The sequence below is a fragment of the Phyllobates terribilis genome, unplaced genomic scaffold (assembly GCF_046119375.1).
Source record: "Phyllobates terribilis strain yellow unplaced genomic scaffold, ASM4611937v1 Scaffold_13__5_contigs__length_258822181, whole genome shotgun sequence".
NCBI classification, from domain to species: domain Eukaryota; kingdom Metazoa; phylum Chordata; class Amphibia; order Anura; family Dendrobatidae; genus Phyllobates; species Phyllobates terribilis.
In genome coordinates, this window is record NW_027362773.1 from 201,535,042 (window position 1) to 201,561,938 (window position 26,897).

A 26,897-nucleotide genomic window follows, 5' to 3' on the forward strand; every position below is an offset into this window, starting at 1 on the left:
AAAATGGCGCCACTCCTCAAAAGCTAACTTAATGGCCAAGAGTTCCCTATTGTCGACATCGTAATTCCTCTCAGCGGACGACAATTTTTTAGAGAAAAAGGCGCACGGATGCCACTTACCAGGGGACGAACCCTGTGACAATACTGCTCCCACCCCTACCTCGAAAGCGTCTACCTCTACAATGAATTGCTGTGACGCATCAGGTTGAATGAGTATGGGTGCCGAGGCAAAACATTTTTTCAAGGAGGAGAATGCTTGACAAGCCTTGTCAGACCACCTAGAAAAATCCGTCCCCTTTTTAGTCATGTCTGTGAGAGGCTTAACCATGGACGAGAAATTACGAATGAACTTCCGGTAATAATTAGCAAACCCCAGGAAACGTTGTAGTGCCTTAAGATTCTCTGGCCGATCCCACTCAAGTACTGCCCGCACTTTCCCAGGGTCCATACGAAAACCGGACGCTGAAACCAGGAAGCCTAAAAACTGGAGTTCCTGTACGGCGAACACACACTTTTCCCATTTGGCATACAGTTTATTATCCCGCAAGATCTGTAACACCTGCCTAACGTGCTCCTGATGAGACACCAGATCCGGCGAGTAAATTAAGATATCATCCAGATATATGACAACAAACTGTCCCACCAGGCGGCGAAAAATGTCATTAACAAAGTGTTGGAACACCGCCGGGGCATTAGTCAGACCGAATGGCATGACAAGGTTCTCATAATGCCCCTCCGGAGTGTTAAACGCCGTCTTCCACTCATCCCCCTCCTTCATCCTAATCAGATTGTACGCCCCCCTGAGATCCAACTTAGAGAACCATTTGGCGCCCACGATCTGATTAAAGAGATCGGGAATAAGTGGGAGCGGATACGGATCTCGGACCGTAATCCGATTAAGTTCACGGAAATCCAGGCAAGGGCGTAGGCCTCCATCTTTCTTCTTAACAAAGAAGAACCCCGCAGCCACCGGTGAAGATGAAGGTCTAATATGCCCCTTAGCCAGACTTTCTGAAATATAATCCTTCATGGCCTGCCTCTCAGGACCAGAAAGGTTATACAACCTAGCTTTAGGTAACTTGGCCTCAGGGAGCAGTTTTACAGAACAGTCATACTCGCGATGAGGAGGTAGTTCCTGACACCCTTTCTCCGAGAATACATCCTCAAAGTCCGCCAGAAATGGAGGTAAGACCCAAGGAGTAACCGCACCGATGACCGTGTTCATGCAGTTTTTATTACAGAATTTACTCCATTGGCTTATCTCTCTGGTTTGCCAATTAATAACCGGGTTATGCTTAGCTAACCAAGGAAGGCCCAACACTATAGGAGTGGGAAGACCCTCCAACACGTAGCAAGACAACAGTTCTTTATGTATCGCCCCCACTTGAAGTTTTACGTCATGCACAGCTTGCAAAAAACTTCCCTGACCGAGAGGCCTGGCATCGATCGAGAATATGGGGATGGGTTTAGCCAACTCACTCAATCGCATACCTTGAACCCGGGCAAACCGAGCATCAACCAGATTAGCCCCGGCCCCACTATCCAGAAGAACAGATATCCTCTCAGTTCTCGTACCCACCACCACCTCAGCCGGTACGAGAAACTGAGACGAACCTAGGGACGAAATACCTACTCCCAGATTGCCGTCCACCACACAACCTGGGATCAACAGTTTTCCGACGACTCTTCACTCTGCAAGGGACGGGATGGACACCCCCCAATAAAATGTCCCTTTCTCCCGCAGAAGAAACACCTTCCTGTCTTATGGCGCACCACCGGTCCCCTCCCCCGAAATGATGTCCCTCCTAATTGCATAGGCTCCTCTGGACTGACCAGGGGAATCACCATATGAGGGGACCTTGTAGGAGGTGGAGTCATCACAGGGGGTAGAGTTATCCCGCACCTCTCCCGAAGCCGTCTGTCAATGCGAATAGCAAGGGCCATAGCGGCTTCCAGTGACGCTGGAGAGTCATACTGTGCCAACACATCCTGTAATTTGTCGGATAAACCATGACAAAACTGGCTCCTAAGAGCCGGGTCATTCCACTGGGTGTCCGTGGCCCACCTACGGAACTCTGAACAGAATTCCTCCGCCGGACGATCTCCCTGCTGGATCCTACGTAACTTAGACTCAGCAAGGGAGATCCGATCTGGGTCATCATATACGAGTCCCAGAGCAGTGAAAAACCTATCCACTGACTGGAAAGCCGGGGAGCCCGGGGGAAGAGAGAACGCCCAAGATTGTGGGTCCCCTTGTAGGAGCGAGATGACAATTCCCACCCTTTGTTCTTCACTCCCCGATGACCGAGGCCGCAGCCGAGAGTACAACTTGCATGCCTCCCGGAAAACAAAAAACTTGTCCCGCCCCCCAGTGAACCTGTCAGGGAGAGCTACTTTAGGTTCTGGTCCGGCTTGCTCCTGAGGATGCAAAACCTTGGACCTAACGTCCGCCAGCTCCATGGACAAACTCTGCAAACTGCCGAGCTAGACCGGCTACTGGATCCATGGTAGCTGGAGAAAAACTAAGTGGGTCGGTGAAAATGTCACGCTGTCTCTGTATACTGGAGGTAGGGGGCCTAAGCTGACCCTAAGCTGGGGCCCTGACTAGTCCCTCAACCTGGAGGTACTGTTAAAGGTACAGAGGTCCAGGCCGCCAGCGTAACCCCTACCTCCTGAGGATCCCTGCACCTAAGTAATCTAGTCCTGAGAAGGACCCCGATCACAACAAAAGGGGACAAGTAATAATATGCCCACACACAGTACTTAGACGAACGAGACAGTACAAGGGAAAAACCAAAACCACCTTGCATACAACAACTACACAACTACAACAGAGGGAACACCAACGGGAAAGGAGATAAATGATAAAGCGAGGAAGGGAAAAAACACTCCAAATACACTTATCTCAGAAACTCCAAACACCACGATCCGCTCTGTTAGTCTGAATGAAATGCTTTCACCGACACTTCCCAAACAGACCAGCAGGCATTTGAAGGAGTCTCACTACAGCAGTATTGATTGCAGCTGGGCGAGGCTGGACCTCGTCTAGCACAGAGAGAGAGAGAATTAACTCCCTCACTGCCGAAAAACACAAAGCACCAACAAGTCAGCTGCGAGAAGTCAGGCTGTGTACTCGTGACGATCTTCGTGGCGACACACCCGTGACAGTACCCCCCCTTCTACGAGGGGCCTCCGGACCCTCAGGGCCAGGTTTATCCGGGTGAGTCGTGTGGAAGGCCCGAACTAATCGGTCTGCGTTAATATCCGACGCAGGAACCCACATCCTCTCCTCAGGACCATACCCTTTCCAATGAACCAGGTACTGAAGGGACCGGCGATTAAAGCGTGAATCGATGACCCTCGATACCTGGAACTCCAAGTTACCATTGACCACCACTGGAGGGGGAGGTAAAGGTGACGGTACCACCGGCGCCACATACCTCTTAAGCAACGATCTGTGGAACACGTTGTGAATTTTAAACGTAGGGGGGAGGTCAAGACGGAATGCCACCGGATTAATAATAGAACTGATTCTGTACGGCCCGATGAACCTGGGACCCAGTTTCCAGGAGGGAACCTTAAGTTTAATATTCCTGGTAGACAACCATACCCGATCGTTCACACTTAGGTCCGGACCAGACACTCTCCTCCTATCAGCCATACGTTTGTATCGGTTCCCCATAGTATTCAGATTCTTCAGCACCCCTCTCCATACTGAAGCGAGTGATGAGGAAAATCGTTCCTCCTCAGGAACCCCCGAAGAGCCCCCCCTACTGAAAGTACAAAACTGGGGGTGAAAACCATATGCCCCAAAAAACGGGGACTTACCAGTGGACTCGCTCCGCCTATTATTAAGAGCAAACTCTGTCAGAGGTAAGAAAGAAGCCCAGTCCTCCTGGTTCTCTGACACAAAACACCGGAGATATGTCTCCAAGCTCTGGTTCATACGTTCCGTCTGACCATTGGTCTGAGGATGAAAAGCCGATGAGAATGACAAATGCATCCCCCGCCGTGCACAAAACGCCTTCCAGAACTTGGACACAAACTGAGACCCCCGATCAGACACCACCTCGGAGGGTACCCCGTGAAGCCTCACAATCTCCCCAATGAACACCTGCGCAAGAGTTTTAGCATTAGGGAGAGCCGGAAGAGCGATAAAATGTGCCATCTTGCTGAACCTGTCCACTACAACGAGTATGACCGTTTTACCCGAAGACGGAGGGAGGTCCGTAATAAAGTCCATAGACAGATGAGTCCAAGGACGCTCCGGGATCTTCAAAGGTAAGAGGGACCCAGACGGACGGGTATGTGAGGTCTTAGAGCGCGCACAAACCCCACAGGACGCGACAAAAGTTACCACCTCCTTATGTAAGTTAGGCCACCAAAACCGACGCGAGAGGAGATCCACAGTTGCTTTACTCCCCGGGTGTCCTGCAAAAACTGAGTTATGGTGTGCCTCGATCACCTTTTGTCGCAACTGATCTGGAACAAACAGTCTCCCCGGAGGTCCAACAGGGGCGTCCCCCTGAGCCTCCAATACCTCCTCCTCCAGCTCAGAGCATACTGCCGAAACCACCACCCCCTCCTGAAGGATAGGAATCAGGTCGTCCGTATTCCCGGCCCCAGGGAAACTACGAGATAAGGCATCCGCCTTTACATTTTTTGACCCAGGACGATATGTAACGACAAAATTAAACCTGGTAAAAAACAATGACCACCTAGCTTGTCTGAGATTCAGACGTTTCGCGGACTCCAGATATAGCAGGTTCTTGTGATCGGTGATGACGGTGACCGGATGGACTGCCCCCTCCAAAAAATGGCGCCACTCCTCAAAAGCTAACTTAATGGCCAAGAGTTCCCTATTGTCGACATCGTAATTCCTCTCAGCGGACGACAATTTTTAGAGAAAAAGGCGCACGGATGCCACTTACCAGGGGACGAACCCTGTGACAATACTGCTCCCACCCCTACCTCGGAAGCGTCTACCTCTACAATGAATTGCTGTGACGCATCAGGTTGAATGAGTATGGGTGCCGAGGCAAAACATTTTTTCAAGGAGGAGAATGCTTGACAAGCCTTGTCAGACCACCTAGAAAAATCCGTCCCCTTTTTAGTCATGTCTGTGAGAGGCTTAACCATGGACGAGAAATTACGAATGAACTTCCGGTAATAATTAGCAAACCCCAGGAAACGTTGTAGTGCCTTAAGATTCTCTGGCCGATCCCACTCAAGTACTGCCCGCACTTTCCCAGGGTCCATACGAAAACCGGACGCTGAAACCAGGAAGCCTAAAAACTGGAGTTCCTGTACGGCGAACACACACTTTTCCCATTTGGCATACAGTTTATTATCCCGCAAGATCTGTAACACCTGCCTAACGTGCTCCTGATGAGACACCAGATCCGGCGAGTAAATTAAGATATCATCCAGATATATGACAACAAACTGTCCCACCAGGCGGCGAAAAATGTCATTAACAAAGTGTTGGAACACCGCCGGGGCATTAGTCAGACCGAATGGCATGACAAGGTTCTCATAATGCCCCTCCGGAGTGTTAAACGCCGTCTTCCACTCATCCCCCTCCTTCATCCTAATCAGATTGTACGCCCCCCTGAGATCCAACTTAGAGAACCATTTGGCGCCCACGATCTGATTAAAGAGATCGGGAATAAGTGGGAGCGGATACGGATCTCGGACCGTAATCCGATTAAGTTCACGGAAATCCAGGCAAGGGCGTAGGCCTCCATCTTTCTTCTTAACAAAGAAGAACCCCGCAGCCACCGGTGAAGATGAAGGTCTAATATGCCCCTTAGCCAGACTTTCTGAAATATAATCCTTCATGGCCTGCCTCTCAGGACCAGAAAGGTTATACAACCTAGCTTTAGGTAACTTGGCCTCAGGGAGCAGTTTTACAGAACAGTCATACTCGCGATGAGGAGGTAGTTCCTGACACCCTTTCTCCGAGAATACATCCTCAAAGTCCGCCAGAAATGGAGGTAAGACCCAAGGAGTAACCGCACCGATGACCGTGTTCATGCAGTTTTTATTACAGAATTTACTCCATTGGCTTATCTCTCTGGTTTGCCAATTAATAACCGGGTTATGCTTAGCTAACCAAGGAAGGCCCAACACTATAGGAGTGGGAAGACCCTCCAACACGTAGCAAGACAACAGTTCTTTATGTATCGCCCCCACTTGAAGTTTTACGTCATGCACAGCTTGCAAAAAACTTCCCTGACCGAGAGGCCTGGCATCGATCGAGAATATGGGGATGGGTTTAGCCAACTCACTCAATCGCATACCTTGAACCCGGGCAAACCGAGCATCAACCAGATTAGCCCCGGCCCCACTATCCAGAAGAACAGATATCCTCTCAGTTCTCGTACCCACCACCACCTCAGCCGGTACGAGAAACTGAGACGAACCTAGGGACGAAATACCTACTCCCAGATTGCCGTCCACCACACAACCTGGGATCAACAGTTTTCCGACGACTCTTCACTCTGCAAGGGACGGGATGGACACCCCCCAATAAAATGTCCCTTTCTCCCGCAGAAGAAACACCTTCCTGTCTTATGGCGCACCACCGGTCCCCTCCCCCGAAATGATGTCCCTCCTAATTGCATAGGCTCCTCTGGACTGACCAGGGGAACCACCATATGAGGGGACCTTGTAGGAGGTGGAGTCATCACAGGGGGTAGAGTTATCCCGCACCTCTCCCGAAGCCGTCTGTCAATGCGAATAGCAAGGGCCATAGCGGCTTCCAGTGACGCTGGAGAGTCATACTGTGCCAACACATCCTGTAATTTGTCGGATAAACCATGACAAAACTGGCTCCTAAGAGCCGGGTCATTCCACTGGGTGTCCGTGGCCCACCTACGGAACTCTGAACAGAATTCCTCCGCCGGACGATCTCCCTGCTGGATCCTACGTAACTTAGACTCAGCAAGGGAGATCCGATCTGGGTCATCATATACGAGTCCCAGAGCAGTGAAAAACCTATCCACTGACTGGAAAGCCGGGGAGCCCGGGGGAAGAGAGAACGCCCAAGATTGTGGGTCCCCTTGTAGGAGCGAGATGACAATTCCCACCCTTTGTTCTTCACTCCCCGATGACCGAGGCCGCAGCCGAAAGTACAACTTGCATGCCTCCCGGAAAACAAAAAACTTGTCCCGCCCCCCAGTGAACCTGTCAGGGAGAGCTACTTTAGGTTCTGGTCCGGCTTGCTCCTGAGGATGCAAAACCTTGGACCTAACGTCCGCCAGCTCCATGGACAAACTCTGCAACTGCCGAGCTAGACCGGCTACTGGATCCATGGTAGCTGGAGAAAAACTAAGTGGGTCGGTGAAAATGTCACGCTGTCTCTGTATACTGGAGGTAGGGGGCCTAAGCTGACCCTAAGCTGGGGCCCTGACTAGTCCCTCAACCTGGAGGTACTGTTAAAGGTACAGAGGTCCAGGCCGCCAGCGTAACCCCTACCTCCTGAGGATCCCTGCACCTAAGTAATCTAGTCCTGAGAAGGACCCCGATCACAACAAAATGGGACAAGTAATAATATGCCCACACACAGTACTTAGACGAACGAGACAGTACAAGGGAAAAACCAAAACCACCTTGCATACAACAACTACACAACTACAACAGAGGGAACACCAACGGGAAAGGAGATAAATGATAAAGCGAGGAAGGGAAAAAACACTCCAAATACACTTATCTCAGAAACTCCAAACACCACGATCCGCTCTGTTAGTCTGAATGAAATGCTTTCACCGACACTTCCCAAACAGACCAGCAGGCATTTGAAGGAGTCTCACTACAGCAGTATTGATTGCAGCTGGGCGAGGCTGGACCTCGTCTAGCACAGAGAGAGAGAGAATTAACTCCCTCACTGCCGAAAAACACAAAGCACCAACAAGTCGGCTGCGAGAAGTCAGGCTGTGTACTCGTGACGATCTTCGTGGCGACACACCCGTGACATTGAGTTTCTGGGTCTGGCTTATATCCTAAGTCATGTGATAAGGCTCGTTAAAGGGTCACTATTGACTTTTAGGATTGCTACTACCTGTAGGTGGCACTAAAGTTCTGGAGTTCTGGTCTTCTTCCTCTCTGAAGAGACAATTTGCATATTTCACAGAGGAGCATTGTTCCTTTAAAAGTCTCATCACCATGACATGCTTAACATGTCGCTTTCCGCAAGGAGAAATGTTACCCCTTAGATACTGGAGAGGAAAGGGCACAACATGGCAGCTTTACCTAGTGAGCCTAAATGTGTAAATGCATCCTCTTGCCATTAACTGTTCATTGGCTGAAAAACATATGGTGCAAAAAAAGCCCGATCACATGTATAAATGGCCTTCTGGGTGAATGTCATAGGCTGCACCAACATTAAGAAGATATATGTAAATTGTGTCTACATCTAAAGGACCCTTCCTTAGTTTGGCAGGAGCCTTTTACAAACAGAGAGAGGTTAACATGACCCATGAACATAACCTATCTATCTGTCTATGATTTTATCTACTATCTATCTATTTAGAATTTTTCCTTTCTTGGCCTTGTTTCAGAGAATATGAATGATAACAAAAAAAATTTTCTCCACTCATGGTTATTGGTTGAGTCAAGCTATTTATTGTAAAACTACTATGTTTTCTCTTTTTAAATCTTAATGACAACCAAAAACATCCAAATTACTCTGGTCAAAAATTCACATACCCTGGTGATTTTGGCCTGATAAGATGCACAGAATTTGACACAAATGGGTTTGAATGGCTACTAAAGGTAACATCCTCACCTGTGACCTGTTTGCTTGTAATCAGTGTGTGTGCATAAAAGCTGAGTGAGTTTCTGGGATCCAGACTGACTCTTGCATCTTTCATCCAGCCACTGACGTTTCTGGATTGTTAGTCATGGGGAAAGCAAAAGAATTGTCAACGGATCTACGGGAAAAGGTAGCTGAACTGTATAATACAGGAAAAGGATACAAAAATATATCCAAGGAATTGATAATGCCAGTCAGCAGCGTTCAAACTGTGGTTAACGAATGGAAAATCAGGGACTCTGTAAAAACCAAACCACAGTCAGGTAGACCAACAAGAATTTCGGCCACAACTGCCACGAAAATTGTTCAGGATGCAAAGAAAAACCCACAAATAACATCAGCTGAAATTCAGGACTCTCTGAAAACTAGCGGTGTGGCTGTTTCAAGATGCACAATAAGGAGGCACTTGAAGAAAAATGGGCTGCATGGTCAAGTGGCTAGAAGAAAGCCATTACTGTGCAAATGCCATAAAGTATCTCGCCTACAATACGCCAATCAGCACAGAGACAAGCATCAAAACTTCTGGAACAAGGTAATTTGGAGTAATGAGACCAAAATTGAACTTTTTGGCCACAACCATAAATGTTACATTTGGAGAGAGGTCAACAAGGCCTATGATGAAAGGAACACCATTCCTACTGTAAAGCACGGAGGTGGATCGCTGATGTTTTGGGGATGTGTGAGCTACAAAGGCACAGGAAACTTGGTAAAAGTTGAAGGAAAGATGAATGCAGCACATTATCAGCAAATACTGGAGGCAAATTTGCACTCATCAGTCCGGAAGCTGCACATGGGATGTACTTGGATGTTCCAACATGACATCAATCCAAAACACAAGGCCAAGTCGACCTGTCATTGGCTACAGCCGTACAAAGTGAAGGTTCTGGAGTGGCCATCTCAGTCTTCTGACCTCAATATCATTGAGCCACTCTGGGGAGATCTCAAGCACGCAGTTCAGGCTAGACAGCACTGGAATTTACAGGAACTGGAGGCTTTTTGCCAAGAAGAATGGGCAGCTTTACCATCTGAGAAAATAAAGAACCTCATCTACCACAAAAGACTTCAAGCTGTCATTGATGTTAGAGGGGGCAATACACGGTATTAAGAACTGGGGTATGTGAACTTTTGATCAGGGTCATTTGGATGTTTTTGGTTGTCATTAAGATTTACAAATAGAAAACACAGTAGTTTGACAATAAATGGCTTCACCCGACCAATAACCATTTGTAGGAAAAAGTTTTTTCGTTATCATTCATATTCTCTGAAACAAGGCCAAGAAAGGAAAAATTCTGCCGGGGTATGTAAACTTTTGAGCACAACTGTATATCTATCTATCTGATTCTATCTATCCATTATCTATCTATGTATCTTTCTTTCTATCTAATATCTATCTACTGTCTTTTTGTTTATCTATCTATCTGATTCTTTCTATCTATATTGATCTATCTAATTATCTATCTATTCATCTATATATATATATATATATATATATATATATATATATATATAAAATCTATCTATCATCTATCTAGTATCTATCTATTATCTATCTTTCTATTATCTATCTATTATATAGCTTTCATCTATGTATCTGAGTCTATCCTTATATCAATCTATCTATTATCTATCCATCTATCTATCTATCTACATATATATATATATATTTTTTTTTTTCCCATCTAGCCATCTTATACTCATATCTATCCCCATTCATCCCTGACTAGATGTATTTTTTTCCATAGAAAGAAAACAGAGCAGCAAACACGGCACTAAGCTTTTTCTACAAGTAACTGCCAGTAATATAGTAGGACACATTTTTCATTACTACGGTTAAATCTATTTCACCTAAATATTAAGTAAAGCGAGCCCTCGAGCAAGACTGTTGCAAGCATATCATAATCTTAAATTCTTTCAAATATTACTAAAGGAGATCAGCAATCATAGTTCAGATGTCATCGAAGTAAAACTGCATCTCGGAAAGTAGAACAAGTAATACCACAAGATAACATATCTTACACAGCCATAATGGTATCTTTTTTGTTCACTCAAAAGCCTGACTGTAAAAGAGAAAAAAATATATATATATATTTTTTTGTAAATTGCAAGGAAGTCAGAGTTAAAGCAAGAGGGACTTATTCTAATCATGCCGAATGCATGTGTTGTCTCATTATATCAGCCATTTGTCAATGTATGAAAACACGGGCAGATCCTGTTCACACCACCCGAGTTGCAACTATATATATACTTTTTTCTTACTTGGTTATTAATTTCCAAGCTGACTTGAATCAGATTTATGCACATCTCAAGCGCTGTAGAACAGCTCTCGTACCTTAATTGAAGAGTTGACTAAGCCTGAAGGAATAGTAGGCAGCATGATAGACCAACTGTCTGAAAAATGTAATAATCATTATTGGTAACAGTCTGCCTAAAAAGTCATTGAATCCAAAGAAGCAAAGGTTTTACATGTTTTGGCGCATTATTGCTGTATTTCTTGTTGGATATTTAGATGGAGGTTAGGATGCTGTTGGAAAAATATTAATATTGAGAAAGTCAGAAAGGAAAATACACATGTGTATATATATACAGTACAGACCAAAAGTTTGGATACACCTTCTCATTTAAAGATGTTTCTGTATTTTCATGACTATGAAAATTGTACATTCACACTGAAGGCATCAAAACTATGAATTAACACGTGTGGAATTATATACTTAACAAAAAAGTGTGAAACAACTGAAAATATGTCTTATATTCTAGGTTCTTCAAAGTAGCCACCTTTTGCTTTGATGACTGCTTTGCACACTCTTGGCATTCTCTTGATGAGCTTCAAGAGGTTGTCACCGGAAATGGTCTTCAAACAATCTTGAAGGAGTTCCCAGAGATGCTTAGCACTTGTTGGCCCTTTTGCCTTCACTCTGCGGTCCAGCTCACCCCAAACCATCTCGAATGGGTTCAAGTCTGGTGACTGTGGAGGCCAGGTCATCTGGCGTAGCACCACATCACTCTCCTTCTTGGTCAAATAGCCCTTACACAGCCTGGAGGTGTTTTTGGGGTCATTGTCCTGTTGAAAAATAAATGATGGTCCAACTAAACGCAAACCGGATGGAATAGCATGCCGCTGCAAGATGCTGTGGTAGCCATGCTGGTTCTGTATGCCTTCAATTTTGAATAAATCCCCAGCAGTGTCACCAGCAAAGCACCCCCACACCATCACACCTCCTCCTCCGTGCTTCACGGTGGGAACCAGGCATGTAGAGTCCATCCATTCACCTTTTCTGCGTCGCACAAAGACATGGTGGTTGGAACCAAATATCTCAAATTTGGACTCATCAGACGAAAGCACAGATTGCCACTGGTCTAATGTCCATTTCTTGTGTTCTTTAGCCCAAACAGGTCTCTTCTGCTTGTTGCCTGTCCTTAGCAGTGGTTTCCTAGCAGCTTTTTTACCATGAAGGCCTGCTGCACAAAGTCTCTTCTTAACAGTTGTTGAAGAGATGTGTCTGCTGCTAGAACTCTGTGTGGCATTGACCTGGTCTCTAATCTGAGCTGCTATTAACCTGCGATTTCTGAGGCTGGTGACTCGGATAAACTTATCCTCAGAAGCAGAGGTGACTCTTGGTCTTCTTTTCCTGGGGCGGTCCTCATGTGAGCCAGTTTCTTTGTAGCGCTTGATGGTTTTTGCAACTGCACTTGGGGACACTTTGAAAGTTTGCCCAATTTTTCGGACTGACTGACCTTCATTTCTTAAAGTAATGATGGCCACTCGTTTTTCTTTAGTTAGAATTTGTATTATGGCAAGAAAAAAGCAGCTAACAGTCTATTCAGTAGGACTATCAGCTGTGTATCCACCTGACTTCTGCACAACACAACTGATGGTCCCAACCCCATTTATAAGGCAATAAATCCCACTTATTGAACCTGACAGGGCACACATGTGAAGTGAAAACCATTTCCGGTGACTACCACTTGAAGCTCATCAAGAGAATGCCAAGAGTGTGCAAAGCAGTCATCAAAGCAAAAGGTGGCTACTTTGAAGAACCTAGAATATAAGACATATTTTCAGTTGTTTCACACTTTTTTGTTAAGTATATAATTCCACATGTGTTAATTCATAGTTTTGATGCCAGCAAAACAATTTTCATAGTCATGAAAGTACAGAAAAATCTTTAAATGAGAAGGTGTGTCCAAACTTCTGGTCTGTACTGTATGTATATATATATATATATATATATATATATATATATATACATATATATATATATATATATATATATATATATTTATATATATATATATACACTGCTCAAAGAAATAAAGGGAGCACTCAAATAACACATGCTAGATCTGAATGAATGAAATATTCTCATTGAATACTTTGCTCTGTACAAAGTTGAATGTGCTGACAACAAAATCACACAAAAATCATGAATGGAAATCAAATTTATTAACCAGTGGAGGCCTGGATTTGGGGTCACCCCCAAAATTAAAGTGGAAAAGCACACTACAGGCTGATCCAACTTTGATGTAATGTCCTTAAAACAAGTCAAAATGAGGCTCAGTATTGTGTGTGGCCTCCACGTGCCTATATGACCTCCCTACAACTCCTGGGCATGCTCCTGATGAGGTTGCGAATGGTATCCTGTGGGATCTCCTCCCAGAACTGGACTAAAGCATCCGCCAACTCATGGACAGTGTGTGGTGCAACATGACGTTGGTGGATGGAGCGAGACATGATGTCCCAGATGTGCTCAATCGGATTCAGGTCTGGGGAACAGTGGGGCCAGTCCATAGCTTCAATGCGTTCATTTTGCAGGAACTGCTGACACACTCCAGCCACATGAGGCCTGGCATTGTCCTGCATTAGGAGGAACCCAGGGCCAACTTCTCCAGCATATGGTCTCACAAGGGGTCTGAGGATCTCATCTCGGCACCTAATGGCAGTCAGGCTACCTCTTGCGAGCACATGGAGGGCTGTGCGGCCCTCCAAAGAAATGCCACCCAACACCATTACTGACCCATTGCCAAACCAGTCATGCTGAAGGATGTTGCAGGCAGCAGATCACTCTCCACGGTGTCTCCAGACTCTGTCACGTCTGTCACATGTGCTCAGTGTGAACCTGCTTTCATTTGTGAAGAGCACAGGGCGCTATTGGCCGACTTTGCCAATCCTGGTGTTCTGTGGCAAATGCCAAGTGTCCTGCACAGTGTTGGGCTGTGAGCACAACCCCCATCTGTGGACATCGAGCCCTCATACCACCCTCATGGAGTCGGTTTCTAACCGTTTCTGCAGACACATGCACATTTGTGGCCTGCTTGAGGTCAATTTGCAGGGCTCTGGCAGTGCTCCTCCTGTTCCTCCTTGCACAAAGGCGGAGGTAGCGGTCCTGCTGCTGGGTTGTTGCCCTCTCTCCCCATCTCCTGGTATCTGCTCTGGACACTGTGCTGACAAACACAGCTACCCTTCTTGCTACAGCTCGCACTGATGTGCCTTCCTGGATGAACTGCACTACATGAGCATCTTCTGTGGGTTGTACTGTAGACACCGCCTCATGCTACTGTACCTCTAGGGGTGAGAGCAATGGCAAAATGAAAAAGTGACCAAAACAACAGCCAAAAAGGATGAGAACAGAGAAATGGTCTGTGGTCACCGCCTGCAGAACCACTCCTTTATAGGGGGTATCTTGCTAATTGCTAATTTCTACCTGTTGTCTGATCCATTTGCACAACAGCGGGAGAAATTGATTCACAATCAGTGTTGCTTCATAACTGGACAGGTAGATTTCACAGAAGTGTTATTGACTTGGCGTTACATTGTGTTGTTTAAGTGTTCCCTTTATTTTTTTGGGCAGTATATATATATATATATATATATGCCAGGATGGGGTGAGGATGAGGGACATATATACCAGGATGAAGGACTTATATATATAGTATGTACAGTTGAAATCAGAAGTTTACATAAACTGTATAAAAAGACACATATCCATGCTTTTTTTAATATCTGACATGAAATCAGAATAAATCTTTCCCGTTTTAGGTCAATTAGGATTACCATAATTTTTTATATTTGCCAAATGCCAGAATAATGAGAGAGAGAATGTTTTAAAGCATTTTTATTACTTACTGCAAAGCCAAAAGTTTACATACATTTCATTAGTATCTGGTACCATTGCCCTTAAACTGAGTGACTTGAATCAAACGTTTAGGATATCCTTCCACAAGCTTCTCACAATAACAATAGTTGGTCGAAATTTGGGCCCATTCCTCCTGACAAAACTGGTGTAACTAATCCAGCTTTGTAGGTCATCTTGCTCGCAGCCTTTTCAGCTTTGCCCATACATTTTCAATAGGATTCAGATCAGGGCTTTGTGATGGCCAATCCAAAATATTGACTTTGTTATCCTTAAGCCACTTTGTTACCATTTTGGCAGTATACTTCGGGGCTATTGTCCATTTATAAGACCCATTTCTGCCCAAGCTTTAACTTTCTGGCTGATGTCTTGAGATGTTGCTTTAGTATTGCCATATAATCTTCTTTTCTCGTGATGCCATCTATTGTGTGAAGTGCAACAGTCCCTCCTGCAGCAAAACAAACCCACAACATGAAGCTGCCACCCCTGTGTTTCACAGTTGGGATGGTATTTTTTGACTTCCAAGCTTCTTCCTTTTTCCTCCAAACATAACGATGGTCATTATGCCCAAAAAGTTCTATTTTAGTTTCATCAGACCACAGGACATATCTCCAAAAATTAAGGTATTTGTTCCTGTTTTCATTTGCTAACATGAATCTGGCTTTTTTATGTTTCTTTTGGAGTAATGGCTTCTTCCTGGCAGAGTGGCCTTTCAGCCCATGTTGATACAGTACTCGTTTCACTGTGGATATTGACACAATCTTACAAGCTTCTGACATCATCTTCACAAGGTCTTTTGCTTTTGTCCTTGGGTTGATATGCACATGTCGGACCAAAGCACATTCATCTCTGAGGCACAGGACCCGTCTCCTTCCTGAGCGGTATTATGGCTGGACATTCCCATCTTGTTTGTACTTGCGTATAATTGTTTGTACAAAAGTACGAGGCACCTTTAGGTATCTTGAAATTGTACCCAAGGATAAGACACACTTGTTGAAGTCCAGAATTCTCTTACTAATATATTTGCTGATTTCTTTAGACTTTCCCATGATGCTACACAAAGAAGCAGGGTGTTTCAGGTGTGCATTAAAATACGTCCATAGGTGTGTCTTTAATTAACTCAGAGGTTGCCAAAAAAACTATCAGAACTTCCAAACACATGACATTATCACATGGGCAGTCCAGAATTGTTTAAAGGCATAGTAATATTAGTGTATGTAAACTTTTGACTTTGCAGTAAGTAATAAAAATGCCTTAAAACATTCTCTCTCTCTTATTATTCTGGCATTTGGCAAAAATTAAACATTATGATAATCCTAATTGACCTAAAACGGGAAAGGTTTATTCTGATTTCATGTCAGATATTGAGAACAACATGCATATGTGTCTTTTTATATAGTGTATGTGTAGAATCAGGCCAATGAGAATTTTTGGAAAATTCAAGCACAATTCCATTCCACTTGAAATTATCCTCTCATCTCTAGCACCAACATATTCCACAGACCAGCACATCATTAAGTTTGATTCCTCCAATATTAAAGCTCACAATCTAAAGATTTAATTAAAAGGCTTGTCCACTTAGACAGTTAAAACTCTTTACGTAGTTGTGCCGCGCACAACCGATCAGTTGAGCAGCCAACCTCCAGCTCACCTTCTCCTGTTGCTCACGGTGTTACACAGGGAGTGCTTTTTGTTTTTTCTTTCTCCAAAGACTGGAACGGGACAGAATAACTGGTTGATCACTGGGGTCCTGACCACAGGGATCCTTACAAGTCCTCAGAATGGACCTCTAAAGTGGAGCGATGGACTTACATGGTCTACTAGGCTCTCACAAGCAGTCCCAAAGGCAATAAATAGAGCAGTGGTGAACTTGTGCAGCCACAGCTTCATTCTTTTGGAGCATCTTAGAGCCACCATCATGAGATCTTTGGGGGTCTCAGTGGTTTTCTGTCACTATATAATGGAGTTTTTGAATGTCTATGATAACTTTTCAGGGCAAAATATTCCACAAAAAGTTAATAATTTGCTATTTATTTTCCCCTAGTATTTAGCTGACATTTGACATTTTCCATGGTGTTTAGTCAAATGTTTAAAAAATGTGTAGTATACTGCACATTCCACCTACTCCATGTCATCAGATGCCTATCTAGTTTGTTCTATTAGACAAGGCATTTATTAGATTTTAACAAGCATTGCAAAGAATCATGTAACAATGTATTACACTATCCAGTTTAAGATCATTGACCTTTCAATAATTGTCTTCTACTTCTAATTCTCTGATTGTATCTGTTTTCTACCCAGAATGCTAATTACCATTAAAATAGATTTCACATGCCTAAGTGTTTTTCTGCTTGATTAGTTTGGACAAAAAAATAGTTATTTTCAACTTTTTTCATATGTCTGGGAGAGATTTGAGGACATAAACTTAAAATGTAAATATTGAAAAAATTGGAAATCTTTAAGTAGAGTCTATATTCAATTTGTGTGGGCAATGGTCACATGGTTTATAGTCCAGTGCCACCATATTTTTCATATATAATTTAAAATTTATTTAGATTTAGAAGACCCCTCCCAATGGTGCCAAGCCCCAACCAATCGCTCTTATAGCAAGTCACTGAATCATGTAACTAAATGTACCGACTGAGCTCAATTTTTTGAAACAGAGGTCAGAATCCAATATATATATATATATATACATACATACATTATATGTATGTATTGCATACATTTATACAATAGGGCTGAGCAGAAAGCTTTGCACAGCCAAGGTCCATGATCCTTGCCAATACTCTCTGGGCGTTGGACAGAAGCTACATGAATTTCTTGAGCTTCCAGGTTCCCCAGCACGACATTTGATTTACTGGCCTGCAGCACATAGATGACATTATGCCAGCCTGGCTAATCATAAGTAAGAAGGAAAATGGTACGAAAATGTGAGCATTCCTATCCGCGGTCAGAGAGCACTGACCTGGAGCAGTTTCACAGGAACCTCTCAGGCTATAACACAGAATAATCATCGGTTCGGTCTTTCTCAGCCTTAGCATACAACTCCTACTTGAGCTAGATCTAGTGCATTTTATTAGGGAAATAAGATCTGGACCGGAGTATGGGAGCGACCTTTCCCATGCAGGCTCTATTGTCACTCCTAAATCCTGGAACAAAAATCCAGTCAAAATAAAACCACCTCAGCATCACATACATGCCATCCTCCTGCTTTTTTACTATATACACTACACACCAAAAGTTTGGACACACCTTCTCATTTAAAGACTTTTCTGTATTTTCATGATTATGAAATTTGTACATTCACACTGAAGGCATCAAAACTATGAATTAACACATGTGGAATTATATACTTAACAAAAAAGTGTGAAACAACTGAAAGTATGTCTTATATTCTAGGTTCTTCAAAGTAGCCACCTTTTGCTTTGATGACTGCTTTGCACATTATGGGCATTCTCTTGATGAGCTTCAAGAGGTAGTCACCGGAAATGGTTTTCACTTCACAGGTGTGCCCTGTCAGGTTTAATAAGTGGGATTTATTGCCTTATAAATGGGGTTGGGACCATCAGTTGTGTTGTGCAGAAGTCTGGTGGATACACAGCTGATAGTCCTACTGAATAGACTGTTAGAATTTGTATTATGGCAAGAAAAAAGCAGCTAAGTAAAGAAAAACGAGTGGCCATCATTACTTTAAGAAATGAAGGTCAGTCAGTGCAAAAAATTGGGAAAACTTTGAAAGTGTCCCCAAGTGCAGTTACAAAAACCATCAAGCGCTACAAAGAAACTGGCTCACATGAGGACTGCCTCAGGAAAGGAAGACCAAGAGTCACCTCTGCTTCTGAGGATAAGTTTATCCGAGTCACCAGCCTCAGAAATTGCAGGTTAACAGCAGCTCAGATTAGAGACCAGGTCAATGCCACACAGAGTTCTAGCAGCAGACACATCTCTTCAACAACTGTTAAGAGGAGACTTTGTGGAGCAGGCCTTCATGGTAAAATAGCTGCTAGGAAACCACTGCTAAGGACAGGCAACAAGCAGAAGAGACTTGTTTTGGCTAAAGAACACAAGGAATGGACATTAGACCTGTGGAAATCTGTGCTTTGGTCTGATGAGTCCAAATTTGAGATTTTTGGTTCCAACCACGGAGTCTTTGTGTGACGCAGAAAAGGTGAACGGATGGACTCTACATGCCTGGTTCCCACCGTGAAGCATGGAGGAGGAGGTGTAATGGTGTGGGGGTGCTTTGCTGGTGACACTGCTGGGGATTTATTCAAAATTGAAGGCATACTGAACCAGCATGGCTACCACAGCGTCTTACAGCGGCATGCTATTCCATCTGGTTTGCGTTTAGTTGGACCATCATTTATTTTTCAACAGGACAATGACCCCAAACACACGTCCAGGCTGTGTAAGGGCTATTTGACCAAGTAGGAGAGTGATGGGGTGCTACGCCAGATGACCTGGCCTCCACAGTCACCAGACCTGAACCCAATTGAGATGGTTTGGGGTGAGCTGGACCGCAGAGTGAAGGCAAAAGGGCCAGCAAGTGCTCAGCATCTCTGGGAACTCCTTCAAGATTGTTGGAAGACCATTTCCGGTGACTACCTCTTGAAGCTCATCAAGAGAATGCCAAGAGTGTGCAAACCAGTCATCAAAGCAAAAGGTGGCAACTTTGAAGAACCTAGAATATAAGACATATTTTCAGTTGTTTCACACTTTTTTGATAAGTATATAATTCCACATGTGTTAATTCATAGTTTTGATGCCTTCAGTGTGAATGTACAATTTTCATAGTCATGAAAATACACAAAAATCTTTAAATGAGAAGGTGTGGCCAAACTTTTGGTCTGTACTGTATATATACAGTATATTTTACTATATATTTACATATATATATATATATATATATATATATATATATATAAAACCTTCCTCAAGTGTCTGCTTTGAATTGTACTGTATCATTGAAATCTGAAATGAGTGACAGATTATATTGGAGTATTTCTCACCTTAAATAATTTTACAATTTTTCTACATTTCACAGTTTTCATTATATTATTTCTATTTTTGTAGGTTAACACTTCATAAACTTTTCTTTGCCTGTATTGCACATATTTGATATTATAGACCAGGATTGAAGCTGATTGCAATTGCAGTTAATTGACAATCTAATTGATAGATGCACCCCCAACAGCTTATGTTCACAAAAAGTTTAGGCAGAGGTATACATTGCAGCTTTCTGTTCTATTGCAAACTTGAAGATATTCATTCACTTTTATTCATCCCCTTGCAAACTTTACTACAGTTACAACAGCAGAAGCATATTGCCAGCTGTTGTAGCTTGATAGATGCAGCAACTCTGTCATTAAGGAGAGGAGAAATAGGGTGAAGGAGTCTGCAAAGTCAAAGCAGAGCACAAAAGGTCATCAAAGTTCCTCTTCAGTGTGTATGTCAGCCTTTATGAGGATAGTATAGTATTACAATTAATTGATCTATGTATCTATCTATCTATCATTCATCTATCTTTCTATCTATTATATATTATCTATTTATCTATCTATTATATAGTATCTATTTATTTATCTATCTATTATATATCATCTATCTATTTATTTATGTATTTATCTATCTATCTACTGTATGTCACTTAACATTTTCTGTAGAGTGGTTATAGTTTGCTTTTGGTCAATGTGTTCTTTCTGTTTGGATTGCAGACTTACCTGTATGAGGTTCAATAGAAAAATACGGCTGTCCTTCCAATATACTGTAAACCAGTTTCGCACTATTTCCATACACTGGGTCATCTGCATCTGTTGCTATTACCTTGGTGACTGAAGTACCTGTGAAAAAGACAAGAAACATAAGTTATAATTAATACGTGTTTAAATTGTAATGTTCTATATGAAGTTATGTAGCAAGACTTCTAGAATTTAATAGAAAAGCAAATGTTAAATATTTGCATATTTAATCTAAAAATACTAAATGATCTTGGTATCTATCTTTCTGTCTTCTGTCTACTGTCTCAAGGATGCTGGAGTTGAAGTAAACGCACAAAATTTTGTATAGGGCCTAATTGCAGAGCTAAATCTAAGATATTGAAAGATATTCCTCCTTAACCTTTGTATGTTCTCCCTCATTGCCCTGGTTTCCTCCGGGTTCTCCGGTTTCCTCCCACATGCCAAAGACATACTGATAGGGAATGTAGATTGTGAGCCCCAATGGGAACAGTGTCGATAATGACTGTAAAGTGCTGTGTAATATTATGGCACTATATAAGAGAATGAATTAAGAAATAAATGAACCCTGACACAGGTCATTACCACTGGAATCGTTAACATTAGCACCCGCTAGGATGGACAAGTCAAAGACATCAATTTATGCTATCAAAGAAGTGAACGAAATCTAAATCAGAAGAGGGCAGATCAAGGCAACCGATGAGAATGAGCCAAGCTCAAGATAGACAGCAAGAAAAGTGATATGGACAAACTACTGGCTGGATCAAAGCCAACTGGGTGAGACAACAACCCCCTTGGATTGTAAGCATACCAAGGAGATCTTACTGCTAGAGATGAGTGGATGAGGCAAAATTCAAACTTGTCTCTTTCCGTGGATTTTCCCTGGTAATTCAGTTTGTGTAGAAGGTAGTCTCTCTCTAGTCCCCAATGCATAATAAACATAACATGTAAAAAGTAAAAACAATATTTATACTCCCCTCACCTCTCCAGTCAATCCGCTCCTCACCATGACCTGTCCGGTCCTCATCACATCTTCATTTTGCCACCACTCACATTGAATTCTCTGGGCTTCTAATGTTGGGCCCAATCTTCCAGGTCCAATGAGGCCCCACAGGGTTCTTTGCAAGATCTCATCAAAGGTCATGTTGTCATAACATACACCATGACCTAGTGTGTACATGTGTAGAACCTTTCCGGGCCTAATCAAAGCTCCGGTCCAGCGTGAGGCACCCAGGGAATTCAACACGAGCAGCGGCAATCTGCAGATGCAACAAGGACTAAACAGGTGATGGTGAAAAGCATAGAGACTGGATAGGTGAGAGGTAAAGTGAACCTGAAATTTGTTTCTATTTTTTACATTTTATAGCCTTTTTACGGTTTGGAAAAATGATGACTGATGGCTGCCATATTGCTGAATCAGCATGGAAGCTAATTCCAACAAAATATGTATTTTGGTGAATGCAGGTTTATGTTAAAGTAGAGTAGAATTCAAATCCTGTCGAATTTATTCGCACATCTTGCAAAGCGAAAGTGACCCTTCGGAAATCAAGAAAACAGAGTATTGGCTAAAAAAAAAATTTCTGTTTCATGCACTGGCTCTTTGAGAGGACCAATGGCAATCGTATGCACATGACTTATGTAGTAGAATCAAAACTGAGTAGTAGAGCAGAAGAAGTGACATTGGCCAAAAGGACCGGTGAGCCAGTGTTTCGTTATGTCACGCACATTGTGGGAAAGACTAAGTGCAGCACGATGAGATGAGGGGAGGGTAGCCCAAACCCTAGGGAAAGGGGGAGTGGAGACCCTTAGGCAGATCTAATATCACCCTACCTGTTCTACCATCCATACATAGGTTCCGCACATATCGCCGAACAGGAAACCTATTCCCTGTAAATTCCAAGAGCTAGGCCCTAGATAGAGAGGGGGGTGAGCACTGGTCAGTCCCCACTATAAACTAAAGACAACAAGGGAGACAAACAAAGGGAGAAAAACTTAGCTTTGGTAGACACCAGAGAGATAACACCAAACGTCCTCCAAGGGCACCAGAGAGGAAGATAGCCAACTGCTATTGCACCAAGCCTTCACAACGGAAAATGAGAATATCACCAGAGACTCCCTGAAGCAGACTGAGAGTTTATAAACACCCAGACCAGGGTGTGTCAATCAGAGCAGAAGGGAGGTTGTCGATGGGTCCAAAAGTGAGAAGGACTAATAAGGCGTCTGCAATTCCAAACGCAGTGACCTTCTGCAGCCAGATCCAGAGCAACTGTCTGTTACATATGACACACCCATGACACGTTACTTCTACAATCTCTTCTATCTTTAAACAGAACATTAACAAAAATTCAATAGAAATAATACTACTACTAATAAACTTTACTTTTTGTAGTGTATTACATTGGGAGTTTAACAGTACAAGTATGTCATTATGACTTTCAAAGTGTATTGATTTATTTTAAGAATATATATTAATATAGTAATATTGGACCTTGGAAGAGATATCTTAACAATCACTATGGGTAAAGATTTATCAATTTCTTGAAAGATGTAAGTAGGATTTTATTAGAAATATTGATCATGAATAAACCTTCCCATTAGACATAAAGACGTAGTTTTATTAAGGCTTTATTGATTAGTTAAAGGTGCATGCTTTCGTAATGATTATTGACATTGATTAGATCAACAGATGTCAGATGGAGATGAAATATTTTGAAGAGCTTCATCCTTTGCCCAGGAGTCAATGTGAAAGCCTAAATTAAAAGTGATTTCTAAGAAACATTTGATTTTGCAAAATCCATCACTTTTTTTTTCAACCAACACCAGTAAAAACTGTGTTTTACATAAAGATGCTACCTGAGATTCAAAAAGGATTTTTCTTTTCTTAGTTTCAGTCAACACAATTAAAAGGGTATTACCTAGATCCCTATTATGCTGTCTCACAATCGGGCCAGTACTATCATTATAATTAGAGATCCATCCGCGGAGGAACAACTTCAAATCAAATTTCTGGAAATTTGCGGTTTCGTGTGAATTCGATCACTTTGAGATGCGATTCATGACCGTCAATAAAAAAAAAAAAAAAAAAAGCTCAGCCTCATTTCTCACATCATAGTATGGGCTATAAAAACTAAAAGTGTTATACATGTTTTTTCAGAGCAAGTAGAAGCTTTCCGGTATTGCAATTCATGACAAATTGATTTGATGCAAATCAATTTTTTGGGGGACAATTTGGGGAAACTTTCGAATTTCAATTGATTTGCTCATCTTTAGAAATAACCCAAGAGCAGAAATGCACCAACAATACACTTGTCTACCTTAAACTACCTTAAAATGGAACCTGTCATCAGGTTTGGCTGATATGAAGTGAGGTCATCATTTTTCGGCATGATATACCGCATTGCTGTATACCTGCCCCCAACCCAACCTAAAAGAGAAGAAAAAGAGCTTTTATTATACTCAACTGGGGGGGGGCAGTCCGGTCTGATGGGTGTCGCTCGTCTTGGTTTGTCGCCTCCCATCTTCTTTCGATGTCATCCTCCTTCTTGCTTCATGTGGATGACGCATCCCTATGTCATCCACACAGTTCTCCCTGCATCACGATCCTGTGCAGGAATGTGCGCCCCGTGGAGGGCAGAGCAAAGTACTGCAGTGGGAGGGCGCCGGGGCTCTTAGACCTGTCCCGGTGCCTGCAGACTGCAGTACTTTGCTCAGCCCTCAGCAGGGCAGAGAAGTACGCCTGCCCAGGATCGCGATGCCGGGGACCCTGTGTGGATGAAGTAGGGGCACGCCATCCACACAAAGCAAGAAGGAGAAAGGCGATCGCAAGAAGATGGGAGGTGCCAGACTAAGACGAGCAACACCCAATGGACAGATCTGCCCCCCAGGTGAGTATAATAAAAGCTCTTTTTCTTCTCTTTCAGGTCGGGTTAGGGGCAGATATACAGCATTATAAAATGCTGTATATTATGTCTAAAAGGTGGTGGCCTTACCTCATATTGGTCAAACCTGTTGACAGGTTCCTAGTGTTGAATGAGCGTGCTCGTTTAACCCTTTAAATGAGCACGTGATGCGCCCAGGGGATGGGGACGACTCGGTACCCGTGCCTTTACCTGGTTTGGGGATGTCGCGGTGGTCTGCTCCCGGGCCCGTACCCTGGGGTCACTCTTGAAAAAGGGGATTGAAACTTGGATAAAAATAAATAAACAGTTTGTGACGCCACCTATGGTGCCTGGTAATGATTACCAGCACTGCTTCATACCTCCGGGGGTGTTGGGATGGCAGCTGAAGTGTTTCTGCTCCCCAAAGGTGGAGCGAGTCCCCGGGGTAGGGATGGTGTGAAGGGATGCAGGAGAGAGGGGACCCAGCCGGAAGGAAGAACAGACACACACACCGGGGCAAGTTTCAGTACCTTTACAGCAGATGGTAGGCAGGTTTGGTCCGGGGTACTTGTAGGAGGTGTGCACTTCTGGACTTGCTCCCCAGTGAGCAGGTGTAAGGCCTCCTTTCTGTATCTTCCTATCTCTCTCCCTGGAGCTTCTGACCTGCTTGGAACAGGGCCTAGCTTCCTTGATGTTTCTCTCACCTTATGCTTGGCGGCGAGGGCTTTCCCCTGGTTACTACTATCCCTGGATGCCGGGGCCTTCGTGGTACCTAGTCCTCTAAATGTGCGGTATTCACGGGTGGACTGAGGGATATAAAATCCTCCTCAGTATGCCGGATTCCCTACTGCACATGGAGGTCCCAATAGGCTCGGGCACGGTGCCCGGCTTGCATCAGGGGACGAACCCTCTGTCCCTCATGGTTCTTCTCCTCTCCTTGTCTTCTAGCCCACTCTAGGCTCTCCACTAGCCAGACTAGCCAGCAGCTTGGGCCTAGCTTGGCTCTCAGCCACACAGACTTAAGCTTGTCTCATGTTGCAGCATCGTGTCACACTCACTGCTTCCCACTGACTGACTTCCTGAACTCCACCCCCCAGTATATATATACCTGACAGGGCTCCATCTACTGGACTTGGGTGCAGGTGTCTGCATGTATTGAGGCCACTGGGGAGAATCCGTCTGTGCAACACCCAGGAGTTCTGAGACAGCCTGCAGCCGCAGGGCGTCACACACGCTCAGGTGCTCGCTGAGGATTTGCACCATGCTTGGCATCTAGGTTTGATCCACCATGGCTGCATGTGTCACGGCTGTTAGACAGCTGTGACACATGCAGGGATTGCCTGTTTGTTAGGCAATCCCTGCATGTGTCGCAGATGTCTAACAGCCGCCACACAAGCAGCCGCGGCGGATCAAATCTAGATACCAAGTAAGCCGCAAATACTCGGCGAGCACCCGAGCATGCACATTTAAAGGGTTAAACAAGCATGCTCCCTCAACACTGCAGGTTTCCTTTAACTAAGGATTATCGCCAAACCCTGCAAAAGTGTAAAAAAGAGTAGAATTCACCACTACATGTGTTTTTTTTAACCATTCATTATACTTTTACTAGTTTTCTAGAAAGTGGCTTCTTTTTCCGATTTTTTCCCATATAAAGAGATTGTAAAGTTTGATAAAACTTTCAAATAAAAATGATTGTAACTAATTAATATACTTCTATTACGAAAGATTCACTGATGTCACGGCACCTTCAGTTCCAGCTAGATTTTGACACAGAAGAAAATCTCTGTTACCATCTGTCAGGCTGTCAAGCTGATTTCAATAGCTAGCCCAACAGACTTTATTGCCCAATCATCAGCTGGGCATTACTGGATTTTTCATAATTAAAGTATATTAGTAAGCTGTATTCATTTCATTTTGACGCTGGATCTGTCATATACAAACTGATTGTGTTACGTTAAATATCTCATTGACCTGATGAGGCTTATGTATTTACTTTGAAAATACATGTCAGAATGGCTGTACAATACTAATAATAAATGAACATTTTCTGAGTCTAGCTATAGAATAAAAGAGTTCATAAGTCCAAGTATATTCAGTCTACGCCCACCCAGAATGACTGACAACTGCAGCCTGTACTGAGCAGTGTGAGATCATGGCAGCAGGAGAGACACTGAGGAGCTGGCTATGTTTGCAGAGAATGAATTAGTCTTTCAGAAAAGATGATACAGCTATTTTAACATAGAATTTCATAGTAAATACACCAGTCTCATCAAGCCTAATAGATCTATTTAATAATGTATGCAGTTTATATTAATATAGTATATAGTTAGAATATA

General features: G+C 43.5%; 1 protein-coding gene across 1 annotated transcript in view; it reads right to left on the reverse strand.

Moving 5' to 3' along the window:
• LOC141174294 (cadherin-8) overlaps positions 1 to 26,897 on the reverse strand; it is a 650,627-nt gene that overhangs the window by 294,189 nt on the left and 329,541 nt on the right. The window contains exon 4 of the mRNA XM_073659153.1: positions 20,669 to 20,788. Coding sequence (XP_073515254.1) covers positions 20,669 to 20,788 — 120 coding nt within the window. The remainder of the gene's footprint in view (positions 1 to 20,668; positions 20,789 to 26,897) is intronic.